Source organism: Vulpes lagopus, chromosome 11, assembly GCF_018345385.1.
Source record: "Vulpes lagopus strain Blue_001 chromosome 11, ASM1834538v1, whole genome shotgun sequence".
In the NCBI taxonomy this organism is placed as follows: Eukaryota; Metazoa; Chordata; class Mammalia; order Carnivora; family Canidae; genus Vulpes; species Vulpes lagopus.
The window spans coordinates 82,812,257-82,827,376 of NC_054834.1; the positions used below are offsets into that span (position 1 = coordinate 82,812,257).

At 43.8% G+C, this 15,120-nt stretch overlaps 1 protein-coding gene across 1 annotated transcript in view; it reads right to left on the reverse strand.

The window, feature by feature from the left end:
* Nucleotides 1-14,246, reverse strand: part of LOC121472162 (cytohesin 1 interacting protein) — a 73,887-nt gene extending 59,641 nt beyond the window's left edge. Inside the window, exon 1 of the mRNA XM_041723255.1 lies at nucleotides 13,923-14,246. Coding sequence (XP_041579189.1) covers nucleotides 13,923-13,937 — 15 coding nt within the window. The 5' untranslated portion in view covers nucleotides 13,938-14,246. The remainder of the gene's footprint in view (nucleotides 1-13,922) is intronic.
* Between the last annotated feature and the right edge of the window lie 874 nt (nucleotides 14,247-15,120).

A 15,120-nucleotide genomic window follows, 5' to 3' on the forward strand; every position in this document is an offset into this window, starting at 1 on the left:
CAAGAAGGCTGGCAGTCCAAGATGGGTGGGCTCTGAGGCTCTCGTGTATAACTGGGACTGCAGTTGCTAACACTATATTATATAACTGAAATTTGTAAGGAGAGTAGAACTTACATGCTTTCCCCACACCAGAGAAAGGGCTAAATAGGTGAGGTGATGGATGTGATAATGAGCTAAAGGGGGGGGGGGTTCATGGTGTTTACATGCATCAAATCATCATTCTGTACACTTTAAATATCTTACCATTTTGTCCATTTTGCCTCCATAAAGTTGGAGGGAGGAGAAAGACGTCTACTGGGGTTGACATTACTTCAAAACAACAAGAGACAGAGCCCCACTAACTCATGACCTGAGGCTGATGCACCTTCTATTCTTAGCTGCCCAGGCCATACCTCTTTCTCCGCCACTAAAAGTGCCTCTTAATGATCTGATTAGAACCAATTTGACACCTGCTCTATCTTCATGCCCTCTAGGTGAGGAATTTCGACACTTTCTAATCCATCTGTCGAGGTGCACACATGCACACAGCCCCTCACCTAGCATAGATAGAAAATTTTAATTAGTTTATGTGTTCTTTCTGATTTTTATGTATGCTTACAATAAGTAAAAATTTTTTCATAATAAAGTGGTTTATTTTAAAAAATAGTAAAACTTTTAGGGCATGTCAAAGAGTCCATATATTTGCAGGGTTACATAGGAAGTGCTGATGGTCACGATGGTGATCTCATAATCCGGGCACCTGTTTCCCTAACCCCCAAGAAGGGTGGTTTCAACTACAGTACCTCAGATTATCTTTTTAGCCAAGAAATAACATCGCTAAGCCCATGACAACCAACACTCAGCAGACAGCACAAACAAAAACAAAAAGAAAACAAACCAGAAAACTAATGCCCAGTGACATTCCTGCCCCAGGATGGAGTATCCAGGGCTCCTCACTGATTCCTGACTCGAGTCTCCTGGACTGTATTTCTCCTTTGGGTGAAATGGCCAAATGGCCAAATGGGCGAAATCCACTCGCCCCCAGGAAGACCCTTTGTTTGCCTTGTCCTATGAATTGCATGTTTACATCTCTACCCTCACCAAATTTATATATTGAAACCCTAATACCAGTGTGGTGGTATTTGATGAGGAGGACTTTGGGAGGTGAATACATCATAAGGGTGAAGCCCTAATGATGGGACTAGTGCCTTTATAAGAAAAGCAATGTGAGCTTGCCCCTGTCTCTGATCTTTTCATCATATGACGCACAGCAAGAAGGAAGCAGGCTCTCAGCAGAACCCAACCATGCTGGCACCGTGATCTTAGACTTCCCAGTCACATGAACTGGGAAAACTGGGAGAAATAAATGTTTGTTCTTTAAGTCACCCAGTCCATGCTATTTTTTATAGCAGCCCAAGACTAAGATTCCTTAAAACCTGTGATAACTGTCAAAACCCAGGCTTTTGTTGCCAGTGTGTCACAGACCGGGAACGCTCCTAGGACACACGGGCCTTCTGAATCACAGGGACTGTAAACAGAGCTCAACAGCAATTTGCTGTTACATATTGTATATTAACTTCTAATGTGCTCCATAATAAATTGAGGATAACATTCAATGGATGAAAGTTTTTGAACTCTCTGTGCCTTGATATCCTCACCTGCAAAATGAAGATAATATATTTATTCTGCAGGATTGTTCTGCAGATACGGAAAAATGCTTTGGACAATGCCTGGAATATAGTCACTCAACAATAACAACAACAGAAACAACAAGAAGCTTTAGTAGTGGTGGTAGGAGGAGGAGGGGTAGAAATGGTGGCAGTAGTGGCATCAGCAGTACAGGTAGTGGTAGTAGTAATAGAAATAGTGGTGGTAGTAGTTGTGGTGGGAGAGGTGGAAGTAGGAGAAGTAGTAGGGGTGTAAACAGCAGAAGTAGTAGTTGTTGATGTAAAAGTCACAGTAGTAGTGTTAGTAGTAGTACAAGTAGTAGTTTAATAGTAGTAGCAGCAGCAGGAGGTATAGCACAAATAGCAGCCATAGTAGAAATCGTGGGGTGCGCAAGTAATAAAAGTGGTGGTGGTGGAATGAGGATATTTGGGAGGAGCCAGATAGAGACGTTGGACATTACAGGCAGGTCAAGTTGGAGAGCGATTGTGGCAAGCAGCTGGACACTAAGGTTCAAAGAATCTGAGGCAAACAAAGAGGAATTTACAGAGAACATCCCAGGGAACCCTCAGCGGCATGTCAGCCTTGCCCACCTGGACCCTCTCAAATGGGGTTATTCACGAGGTGGGTCCATTCTCAGAGGTCACTCTGGGCCTCCAGCAAACTGCCAGGAAAGTTAGATCTGCAGCCAGACACCAGAAGAAACCCTGGGATCCAGCAAGACACATTCAGGATGTTTGTTCACGACAAAGAAATTACCATTTATATATATATTTTTTGTTTAACATTTAGTAACACTGAGAAAATGCCCCCCAATTTTAACAAATGGAAACACCACCAAAACCAGAGAATAATGACTGCTGTTTCCCCAGAGCCTGGCCAAGTTTGGTCTGGATGATTTACTGCCCTCTCACCCTGGGGCTTCTGGAAGTCCTGTATGTGCCTGTGTCACAGGCATCATGCTGGTGCATCCCATGGAGGAGGGACCTGAAAGCATCAGACGCACATAGTTTTTGTCTCTCTTCTTCAGCTTCTATGCTGTTTCTCCAAGAACTTTCCCTGACCAATCCTCTCCAAAGCCATTCTGGGTGCCCCTCTTTTGTACTCGTGTTCCTATAACACGGGGGATTTTTCTTTCCACGGTGTATTATTAATTGGCTCTTTCCTTCCTGTATTTTCCAATAGGTTGTAAGCTCCCTCCAGGCAGGGTCTCAACTCTTTCTCACTTGTGTCTCTAGCACCTATTGGAATGCCTGGCAATGGGTGCTCTTTCTATTTGCAACAAATTACTGAATGCTACAGGTAGATGCAGTGGCAGGGTTACATGAAAGGCTAACAGCACCAGGATTTCTAACAGGAAACAAAGGGGGCTTGTGGAACATGGGGTGCAATCCCAGCCTAAAAATGGCTCCACGCTTCTGAAGAGATTTGGTGGCTCCACAGGCATTTGAACCTACCTATAGACATTCTGATTTTAAATTAGCATTTTACAGTTCTGTTTGTGACTTCTGTATTTCTAAAACAGCAGCAAAAACCATAGCTGTACTACTAGTAGGTATTACTCACTAAAAGACGAACTGGCCCAAGTGACAAGATGTTCCTATAAATAGGCACAACACCACTTGCGTTTGAAAATTTGGCACTTGGTGGACGGTGTTTGGTGATGGCCAAAACAAATGGAGATGGGAGAGGAAAGAAGGTGAGCGTGGAAGAGTGTGAATCCATACACATCATCTCCTAGGCGCCACAGGGCAAAGCAGTGAAACAACGCACACGCCATGGTGATTCACGCCCTGGCATTGGTGACGCCACCTTTTGAGAGCCAACAGCCCGGATCTCATATCCTGGGCTGAGGGAGAACCCCACAGGATCTTACTAAGAGAGGGGAAAGAAAATGTTCTCCACATAAAACACGTCATGGGATCCCTAGATGGCTCAGTCAGTTACACACCTGCCTTTGGCTTGGGTCATGATCCCAGGCTCCCTGCTCATCGAGGAGCCTGCTTCTCTGTCTTCCCTTCCTCCGGTTAGTGCTCTCACTCTCTTTCTTTCAAATAAATAAATAAAATCTTTAAAAAAAATAAACAATTCAGTGATGACTCAATGGAAAATACAGCTTTAAATACACCTTATTTCTCTTCAAGTTTATTAGAGGTAATTACACTCATGTCTGAACCAAATACATTGATACCTCCTAAAAAGGAATGAAGAAACGACATTCCTTTCCACCGTGTCTGGATAAATGGCCGCTCACTGTGGACATACGGCTGAGGTGGTGGTAGGCAGGCTGGTGCAAGGGAACATAGGAAGAGATCCAGGGTTGTGAGGAGACAGACACTGAGAGCATAAACTTGAGTGTGGACCAGGATCCAGCATGCTGAAAACAAGCAGGTCAGGGTCCAATTCTGGAAGGGTTTGATTAGAACCAAGAGGTCAAGATGAGAACTAAAAATGCACGGAAATCAATCCCCCTGGCCTCGGACCAGAGCCTATGAGACATAAATACATCCAACTTCCCGGGGTAGACAAGCGTTTGAAGAAAATAATTAGAACTTCACATTTCTCTAAGACATTTTAGAAAGTCCTGTTGAAGTGAGGGTGGGGAAAGTTGGAAAATTCTGTGTATATTTATAGAAAACTGAAAGCAACAGCTAGTAGACCGATTACCTCTACTCTTGTGGCTGCCCCCCCCCCCCATTTATAACAACATGAACTGGAAAGTCCATAGGCTTAAATAAGAAGAAATGTTACACACTGAATTACAAGACTCATTCCTTTGAAAACAGACAGTTGAGAGGTAGCACTGAAAATCTATGTGACATCTGTGCAAACAAGAGCTTGGGCAGAGAACTGGTTTGTTTCAGACAAACACTGGCTTCTATCAACAAACCCCAGGGGATGGATTGGCAGGTCTTGCCAAAGGTACAGAGAGAAGCAACTATCCTTGCAGTTTTTCTATTGACTCCATTGCTTTGAAGGGGCCGGCCAAGAGCGTGAACAGTCTCAATATTTTTATTCACTCTAGACTTTCTTCTGGCTCTGCCATCATTTCTGATTTGAGATATTTGTGTGCCTCTCACCATTTTCAATGATCTGTCTGCCCTTTACCCTTGGTCTGTGTATTGCGCCTATACTTATTTTTTATTGAAAATACATTTCCTCCCATTATTGGCTCTGTTTTAGGCAGCTTGTAAGAGATAGAAGTCCCTACCACTAGTTATAGCCATGGTGAACATTTGTCATAATCCTTCAAGTCCTCTTTTACTGTTATTATTTTTAACTACATAAATAATTATGTATCATCCTTTGTTACACTTAAAAGCACTATCTAATAACCATCTTCACTTCTCACTAAGAACTACTCATGACGGGATTTTAATTGTGGTAAGATAGTCCACCCTACAGCTACACCATATTTTCCAGTTATTACCAGCTAATCCAATATATAATATTAAGTAGTTTCTAACATATCACTATTAGAAATGATGATACGATGAAAACTTGAACATAAATATTGTCCACGTAGCCATTTTCTTAGGATGAATCCACATATAAAAACACTAATTTGAAAAATATGGCTATTTTCAAACTTTCAATGGCTATTGGAAAATTATCTTTAGAAAGGTTGTACATGAAACCATCCAACCATCCTGCAGTGCTCCTGACAACCTTGATTATTACCAGTTAAAACTTGCCTGCTTTTTCTTGTAAAATGTCACCTGGTTTTTTACGTAATTTGAATTTTTGAAAATTTGCCTTTCTTATAAGAGGGTGAGTATTTTTCATATTGTTAGCCACTTCCATTCTTCCTTTGTGGTTTTCTCACAAGTGTGTATGAAAAATTATAATTTCTTAAATATGTTCATTGTTTATTTTTTCTGTCTTATGATATATTAAAACTTTTATTTTTTCCATCAGTATTTTCCTCTGTAATTTTTTAAATTGCTTTTACGTTTAGAAAATCCTTTTTCATCCAGAGATCAGATAAATACCTATCTATATTTCTTCCAAGTTATTTTGGTTCGCATATTTAGATTTAACACCTTAATTTATTTGGAATAAAATGGGTAATTATTTTTATGGAGGGGGGTATGATAAACTGAATTTTAAAAATCTAAATAACTACTTTCCCCAAATAGAGTTGTAAAATTACCCACCTTCTGTTTCACTGATTTATGGTGCTTCATTTTTCCTATTAAGCTTTTCTATATTCTATTTCCAGTCTATTTATTTTTATTACATTAAGAGCTCTGATTTTCAGTGAATGCTATGTTGTTCTTACTATTTTCTTTTTTGTAACTTGGTAGAGTGATAAAGATCCTGCACTGGAGCTAGATGCTTATTCTCAGATTTCAACTCTACCCCTAACGAACTATCTTACAGTGGGCTGGTTATGTCCTCCCTGTGATTCAATTTCCTTCTCTGTAAAATGGGCACACCAATATTATTTCCCTCATGAGTTTCTGAAGACTAAATTCATTTGTAAAATAATGAGCTTAGAATAGTGTTCAGCACATAGAGAGTGCCCGTTCTGTGTTAACGGAGGAAGCCCCTGTAGTGCTCATCCTTCAAAATTTTCATAGCTACTTTGTCTGTTTTTCTTTCGAGCAATATAAATTTTCAAAAGGATATAGATTTATTTTTTTCTGATGATATACAATGCATCTTCATCTTAAGGACAATTTTTAGATAAGGCATAAATGTACTTTGAAATCACCTGTAACCCCATCACCTAGAGATACATGCAGGAAATCTCCAAATAGTCACTCTTCGTTAGTTGTGTAAAACATTTTAATTTGACAGAAGGTGTCGGAGAGACCAAGACCCAGAATGGATGTCTACAGCTAAATGTGAAATACTACTACAGTGGTCAAGTGCCAGTGTTGTCCAAGTGACTAAATGTCTCAGGGCTATACCACGCCTGACTTGACAGCTTCAGTTTTGTCTATCTCTGCTTCTCATGCTGATTAAAGACCAACTGAAGTTGTGAACAGAGAAAAGAGTGTTCTAAGAAAACAGAATCCCAGATGCTTTTTTAAGGTAATAATGACTCACTGTGGAGTTACGTCATTCAGAACCGTAACTGATGCAGGGTTCTCTGCAGCCCTGAGGTGGCTGCACCATCTAGGAGAAGGCTTCCAGGAAGAGGTGTCTGTACCCCTCCACCTGTGCTGTTGCCCAGTCATCTCAGGATCAGTATCTCCCAGCATGAACTACAGACAGGAGGTAGAAAACTAAACTGCACCTATCATTTGCTAGGCATTCTCCGTCCAAGGGATGGACAAACATATAACAGATTACTTGGTCCCATATGGATGTGAAGAAATCTGTTATCCATTTGGAAAGCAGATGTCTCTATTTTGGCCACCTGTGACTCTTTATAGGAATAGTTCTACTATAAATGTTTAATAGACCTTATTTTTTAGAGTAGTTTTAGGTTCACAGCAAAACGGAACAGAAGGTATAGAGTCCTCATATACCCCTAACTCCTACACGTGCACAGTCTCTCCTACTATCAACATCCCACACCAGGGGATTTATTACAATTTTTTAAAAGATTTTATTTATTTATTCTTGAGAGACATGGAGAGAGAGGCAGAGACACAGGCAGAGGGAGAACCAGGCTCCCTGCAGGGAGCCCAATGTGGGACTCGATCCCAGGACCCCAGGATCACACCCTGAGCCAAAGGCAGATGCTCAACCACTCAGCCACCCAGCGTCCTGGGACTTGTTACAATTATTAAACCTGCAGGGACACATGATTATCACTGAAAGTCCATGGTTTACATTCGGATTCACTCTTGGTGTTGTACAGTCTATAAGTTTGAAAAAATAAGATATATATGCACCATTGTAATATGTACAGATTAGTTCCATTGCCCTAAATATCCTCCATCTATCTATTCATCCCTCCCTCCTCCTGAACCACCGATCTTTTTACGGTCCCCATAGTTTTGCCTTTTAAAAATTTGACATAGTTGGAATCATACAATAGGTAGCCTTCTCAGGTTGGCTGCTTTCACTTAGTAATACGTATTTATAGTTCCTCCATTTCTTTTCATAATTTGATAGCTTATTTTTAGTACCGAATAATATTCTGTTGTGTGGACATGCCACCATCTCTTCACTCACGAAAGGACATCTTAGTTGTATTCAAGCTTTGGAAATTAGGAATAAAGCTGTTATAAACATCTTTTTGCAGGTTTTTATATGGACATATAACTCATTTAGGTAAATATCCAGGAGTGCAATCATTGTATTTCAGGGTAAGGACATTTTTAATTTTGTAAAAAACTGCCAAACTGTCTTCCAGAGTGGCTGTACTGTTTTATATTCCTACTACAGTGAATGAGAGTTCCTGTTGCTCCATACCCTGGCCAGCATTTGGTGTTGTCAATATTTTGGATTTCAGTGTTCCAATGGGTACGTAGTGGTATTTCATTGTCGTTTTAATTTGCAATTCCCTAGTGACATATGATATTGGGCAGCATACAAATGCTTATCTGCCATCTGTGTATCTTCTTTGATGAGGAATCTGTTTAAATCTTTTGCACATTTATTTCCTCGGTTTGTTCATTTCCTTATTGTTGAGTTTTAAGTGTTCTCTGTACCTTTTGGATAACAATCTTTCAGTAGATATGTCTTTTGCAACTATTTTCTACCCGTCTGTGGCTTGCCTTTTCATGCTCTTGACAGTGTCTTTTGCAAATAAGGAGTTTTTCATTTTATATCAATTAAATTTTGCCCCCAGAAGGGCACAAATGTAACAGAGCTGCTAAGTACAAGTTTCTCTGCCACCCCGCAATGAGCCAGGAGGGCTCCAATCTCCTCCTGCAGCCTCCACCTTCTCCCAGGTGCCCTGATAAGATGGCAAGTGCTCTCACCCGCCACCCCCCACTGTCCTCTCCTTCCCCAGGACAGTCTAAGCGGACGACTGGAGAGGGAAAGGAGAAGCAGCAAGTCTTCAAAGCTGTGAGGCGGCCTTGACAAGGGTGGAAGAGGGTGACGCTGCAGGTTCTTCGGCCACTCCCCGGACACACCTGTCACCCCTGAGCCAGGGCAACCATTCTTAAAGCCCGGGAGGGGGCCGTGGCAAGTGGACACCAGCCAGTGTGGCCTGGCTACCTTTGACATCTGCATAGGCAGTGGCCTTGTCCATTCACTTCCTGTATCTGTTTGAACGGAGGGAGCAAAGAGGAGAGAGGGCGCACAGCGCTAGGGCAACTTGCAAGCTTTCCTCTTGGGCCAAGTGAACTCAGGGGAAGAAGCCAGTTCGTGTTACCTTGCGGTGTTCCTGGGGTAGTCACGGGCTGCTGACCTCGCAGACCCAGCAGCAGTAGGCTGAGTGGTAGTGCTGGGAACGGGGGCTGTTACATTTATAAAATCTTGCTGGAGCTGGATCTCCCATCAGTAATTTGGAGAGTACCCCAACGGGCGCTCCGAAAATGGTCATGTGGATGCCTACCATGCACAGGGCCTTAGTCTGCCTGGTCAACATTAACCAGAGAAAGAGTCAAAATCTTGAAGAGGAAGGATGAAAACTTCCCCATGACATGTGAGAAACTTGTCCTTTCTTCTCCTTCCTCCCTGCCCCAAATCTCCTCAAATTGTAGTAGTCTGGAAGAAGGAGAGACAGATGGTATCCCAGAGACCTACCACACCCCAACCTTCCTTCTAAGATCTTCTACTAACTGATGATGTCAAAGGAGATACTTTTAAGTTGCATTGAGATTGAATTTATATAACACAGAGTCAGTTGTGTTTTGCTTTCATTTTTTTTTTGTAGATCATGGTATCTGCCCAACGAAAAGGGAAATTTGACAAAGCTTAAGTAACTGGAGAAGAAAGCATTGTCACCTTCATGTAATACGCACATGGGCATGTTCAGACTAGTCAGTAAACTCAGTGCTCAAAGTAAAAAAGAAAAAAAAAGAAAAAAAGAGAGAAAGAGAGAGAGAGATTGCTGTTAAGAAGAGTGCTCCCCTCACAAGTGAAAAGTGTAGCAGGAGGACAATACACACACTTTGCACTGTATTTTTGAATAATAGAAGAGTCTGGATCAGGGTGCAAACTATACAGGCTTACTAAGGACGCACCTAGTAGAGCATATTTACGGTGTCCTACAGGATAGAAACATGGAGTGAAGAGTTAGAAAGACCTGGCCTTGGATCCCAACTCTGCTATTGGTTCCTCTGTGACTTCCCATAGAAGTCATCACAGAATCCTTGTCAAAACTGGCCACAAAAAACACAAACCAAACCAAACCAAAATGGCCACAGTGATGCCTCCTAACAGAGCCAGAATAGAGATTAAAGAGGAACTAGAACAAGCATAACACCTAGGAGATCATAAGTGCTCAAAAATGGTGGCTACGGTTCACATTTCTTTCTCCGTCATTTATCTATCATCACATGCACTATCATACTTATTTAATGAGAAGATATCCGGAACATGCAGAGAAATAACAGCACCGGCTAAAATGTATTTAAGTTGAAATTTGTGTTTGTGGAAAAGCCCTGAAATATTTGTATTTCACGGTAAACAAAATTCTTCAAAATAGCTAGCATTTACAATAACCTAGGTGCCCTCGTTTGGGGACTACTTCCCAGGTAAAAATATGACAACATCGGGATGTATCCCACCGTCCATGCCTTACCACCGTGTGTCAGGACGAGACGGGCATTTAGGAAGAAAAGTAAGGCCCAAAGAGGCTGAACGAGGTGCTCGGGACAGTCTGGTGGCATCTCACCCCCGTTGGGCCTTGTGTCCCCCACCCATTCATTGGTTGGCTGTGTCAGTCGCGGCATACCTTGCAGGGCCTCTGAATTTTACCTGTGTTTGAAGACAGGCATCTCCCCAGGGGTCGGCCAGTTTCTTCTGCCCCTCACGCCTGGCCCCGGGGAGCACCTGGCAGCCGTCGGAGGGCGAGCCAGCGGGTTCAGTACCACCCGGCCCCGCGCTCAGTCACCAGACAGGGGGTCATCTCATTACAGCCTTATGATTGGTGCCCCCTGCTCCTTTCATTCTCTTCCTTCATTACTCCTTCCGCGGACAGTGGGCCGCAGGTATGAACAAGCCACCGAATTGGATGCATTTCCCTTCGTTCCCCTCTAGAGGTCCTTATAAAGGTTTTCCCAAGGAAAATCAATTTACTGTTGACTTACATAGCACGGGGGGGATCAATTACAACTCCAATTAACTGTGCCATCTGGGCTGCTGATTACCACTCGTGGGAAGCGTTTGTAATGGTGAGAAAATGTGTCTCCCATCCTCATGTCTATGCATTTTCTGGTCTATGATCTATCTTCAGACCTCTTCCCTGGACCCCCAGGATCCAAGAGCCGGCCTCCTGGTCGGTCATACGTTGGCTCTGCGGGCCCCAAACCATCTTCCTGGCCACAGAGGGCTTATCACCGACATTTCCCTTCTTTTTTTTTTTTTTTTTTTAAAGATTATTTATTTGTGATAGAGAGAGAGAGAGAGAGAGAGGCAGAAACACAGGCAGAGGAAGAAGCAGGCTTCATGCCGGGAGCCTGACGTGGGACTCGATCCCGGGACTCCAGGATTGCGCCCTGGGCCAAAGGCAGGCGCTAAACCGCTGAGCCACCCAGGGATCCCCCGACATTTCCCTTCTCTCTCCACCACAGGAGGTAGTATTTCCTACTTGCGTTATTTGGAGCCACTCTCCTAAGTGCCTTGTGTGCATTATTTCCTTAAATCCCTAGAGGTAGACAATATGGTTGTCCTCTTTTAAAAAGGAGAAACCTGAATTTCAGAGAAGAAAAGCACTTTGTGCACAGCCATGGGGGATTCAAGCCCACACCTGTGTGACACAGGCAGTGCCTCTTCATCCCAACTGCCAGGAGTCTCAGAGCCAGGCTCCTGGTGGTCTCTGAACCAACGGTCCTCCAATGGGATTAACAACCCAGAGAAACCCCACATATTTTTCTCAAAAGTGGGGTTCTTCAATACCTGCACCTTTTACAAAATGAAGATTCCCAGGGATATATTCATTCCCCACCTCCCACCCCGGCTTCCTGATTCAGAATCATTACAGTTAAAACCCGGGATCCAGTACTCGAACACCTGTCATTCTTAAAAGTTTGAGATCCACTGTCCTGTTCCGTTTGACACCCACTGTCCTTTAATAAAGCTTTCCTGGAGACGATGCGCTGACCCCTGGTGGTCTAACCCAACAGCGTGCCGGCGGTGAGGACCATCTGAGGGGAACACCTGCTGAGCTGCTCACCTTTTGACTCATTTGACTGGGTTGCAGCGGCCTGTGTCTGAGCCCTGCTTACCTTACCCAGGTCCATCACACATAAAGGACCTGAGAGCAACCAATTTGCTTTTTTTTCTTGTAGCAGCTATAAAAAGAGATAGCTTTTTGTTCAATAAATATTTGATTGTTTCTTCTTTGCAGATGATACAGAGCTAAAGACACACACACACACTGAATTTCCATGAGCTGCTTTACACAGTCTTCATCACTAGGGCATCACGTTTGAGCTCCAGTGCTTGGTCAATTTAAACTAGGCTCCTTTCCAGCTCTTTCTTTTCTTTTCTCTTAATAAGAGCTTGCAACTTTCTAGTCCATTCTCTTTTTTCCCTTTTCCTTTCCGTAATATCACACTCTCGTATTTATTGGACTTTCCTGGCTCTTAACAACAATAGTCGGGGTGTCACAAGCCCATCATCTCCCTTTACAGAAGACATCCCATCACCAGATCCACTGACCCTATTACTAAAGAAAAAGTAGAAGGATTCTAGTAACAAGAATAACAAGAACAAAAAAAGACCAACTTCTAAAAACAAGTAAAGTCCAAAATATTTAGGATAGAAACCCGAAAGAGCCAATCAGCTTACTACTCAACGCATGAATGAGGAGTTCCCGGCAACCATTCCCTCAATATTTTATTTATCTTACTATTAACACTTCGGTAAAACTTGTTCCCTTCCTCCCTTCCTGGCTGCAAGAAAATAACGCAAAATGAGAATCAACCCACACATTTCAAACTCCAACTTACCATAGAACTCTGATTGGCAAATCTCAGCGATCCCTCCCGGCTTCTAGGCCCTGGCTCACGAGGTGCCCTGCCGTCTGGCCCCCTGCGACACCACGGGACACCAGCATTCGGAAAAAGAAATGTGATCTCCCCCTAATTCATACGGCCCTCCCCCTCCTTCCTGAAGGGAGATCCCGCCTGTTTATTTTAGAACCTGGGCAAACTGCCTAGTATCAACTACCTCACAAAGAGAGGGGGGAGAAACCAATAAAAACTCAATAACCCCTATGTGATTCTCAAGCTCCAAACAAATGGAAAATGAGGGTTCTTCATTTTATAATGAATCGAGCAGAGAAAGAAACCATTTCTTATCTGGAGTCACTCCCAAATAAATGTCCCACATGAGGCTTTTATGGGGACACTATGCTCTCAGAGTTTCAAAGCGCGCACTATAATCTAGCTATAAACGTGCCCGGCCTGTGTGTGTCTTCAGGTTGATGAGCCCACTTTAATTGGAGACACGTTTCCTCCCACAATTTCCTATTAAACAAAATGTAAGACTCTTGGTTGGCTTCATGCTCTCAGCAAAAGCCAGACTTACGTGAGCTTTTTCCTCGAAGCAAAACAGACATCGTCTATGTGGTCTTTTCAATGGGAAACCGTGTTCATTTTTGTCCACGTAGCACCCACTTCCAGTCCCTAGGGACAACCTAGAGCCAGAACAAATTTGCTACATGTCCAGCAACAGGCATATGAACTTGTATTATGGAAAAAATGAATATATATCATGGAAAATTTTCCACACACGGAGGAACCCTCGTGAGCTGGTCTGGAAAACAAGTCACTTCAAAGTTGTGGAAAACAGGACCTGTTCCTGCCTTTAAGGCAAACTCTGCCCCGAGGGTCAATTCGGCTGTTCTGCGTCCAACCAGCCCTCCCTGCTTTACTTTGAGATGTTTGTTGAGTGTGAGCAGCTGAAAGCCAGTATATTATGACCTGCAAAACCCCACAAACCTCTCTCTCCCGAGTCTGTTATAAGGGACAGCCATCCTTGATAAACCAAAACACAACCATACAACAACAAAAATCTTGTTTCCCAAATCACACTTGGACTGCTTCATTATTGAGCTGGAAATCGAGGCAATCTTTATAGTCCTCAATGCGTGGGAGGACGTGGAAGCCTGGATCCCTCGTGAGGCAGGCCCCTTTATTTGCCACTACCGAATATTTAAAAATTATGGAGAAAGCAGTCATAAGAGCTGAAACTTTTACCCGCGTGAAGGCCATCTGGCTCGTCTCAGGAGTCCTTGTAAGGCCACTACTTTCTCCAGCTGCTGGTCAAGGCGTTGCATTATGTGTGTAAACCCGTGGACACCAGGGCAGCCACCTGCGCTGGCACATCCTGCCGGGCGCCTGAGTGACGCCCCTGCTTCTCCTTCAGAACCTGGTCCTCGGGGCCCAGCCGGGGAACCTAAGGGCATCTTCCATGGGGGCCCGGCACCCCTCTCCCCAGAGTCTCTTCGGAGGCCTGAAAGAAATCTTCCCAGGCCTTGCTGTGTCCCGCCCCACCCCGTCCTGGGGGGCTGGAGGGAGGCAGGAAGGGCCTGCAGCTGCCCCCTGTGCCATCGTGGCCTGGCCCTGAGCTGGGGGAGGGCCCCGCGCCAGCAGCTGGAGCCAGACAAGGAGGGGCAGCTCGTGAGCAAACATGCCACTGAGCCAACAAAAACACCATTCTTCCTCCCAAGAAGTTCAGAGTGCTTTGCAAACATTCACTCGTGGGCCCTGGGAGCCTCGGAGCAAGCACTAGTTCATGGTGCCCTTAGGAGGACCACAGCTAGCCAAGCACCGAGGAAAGGGCGACTGTCCATTGCTCCCTTGTTCCTTGGGTGTTTATTGAGCACCTGCTACGCGCCAGGTACCTGCCAGAGGAGAACAAGCAACACGGGCAGGGTCGGGCCCCTACAGCAAGAGGCACCAGGCTACCCTGTGTACACTTATGTACACGTTATTTTTGTCCAAATTGTTTAATGGAACGTGCCCCCTTCTTCAGATGGCCTGCAGTGTGCTAAGTGCTGAGCAAACGCACAAAAGAAAAATTGTGTGAGTTACCTGTAAATCTCATTATGATGAGAGGAACTGGGAATATCAATTCAAAGTGCTTTCTCTTAAGATGCCATAAAGCCTCATTGTGAGCGATCCCGTCTCTTGCGATGTTTATGGGATCACTAGTCAGACAAGGAGAGTTAAGATCAGTAATATCACGCCAGTTTATATAAATAATCCGGCTTTTTAAAAATGATTAGTCAGATGGGTAAGCGTGTTTGGAGAAGCAGAGAGCCTTGATCCACAGGTCTTTTCCTGACCTCCTTTTTATTTTAATGTGAAAAAATGGCAGGTCTGATAGAGGAAATGACTCATGCCATGTGCAAACTCTTTTCTTCAGGCACTGGATTCCAGATATTTTAGAGTA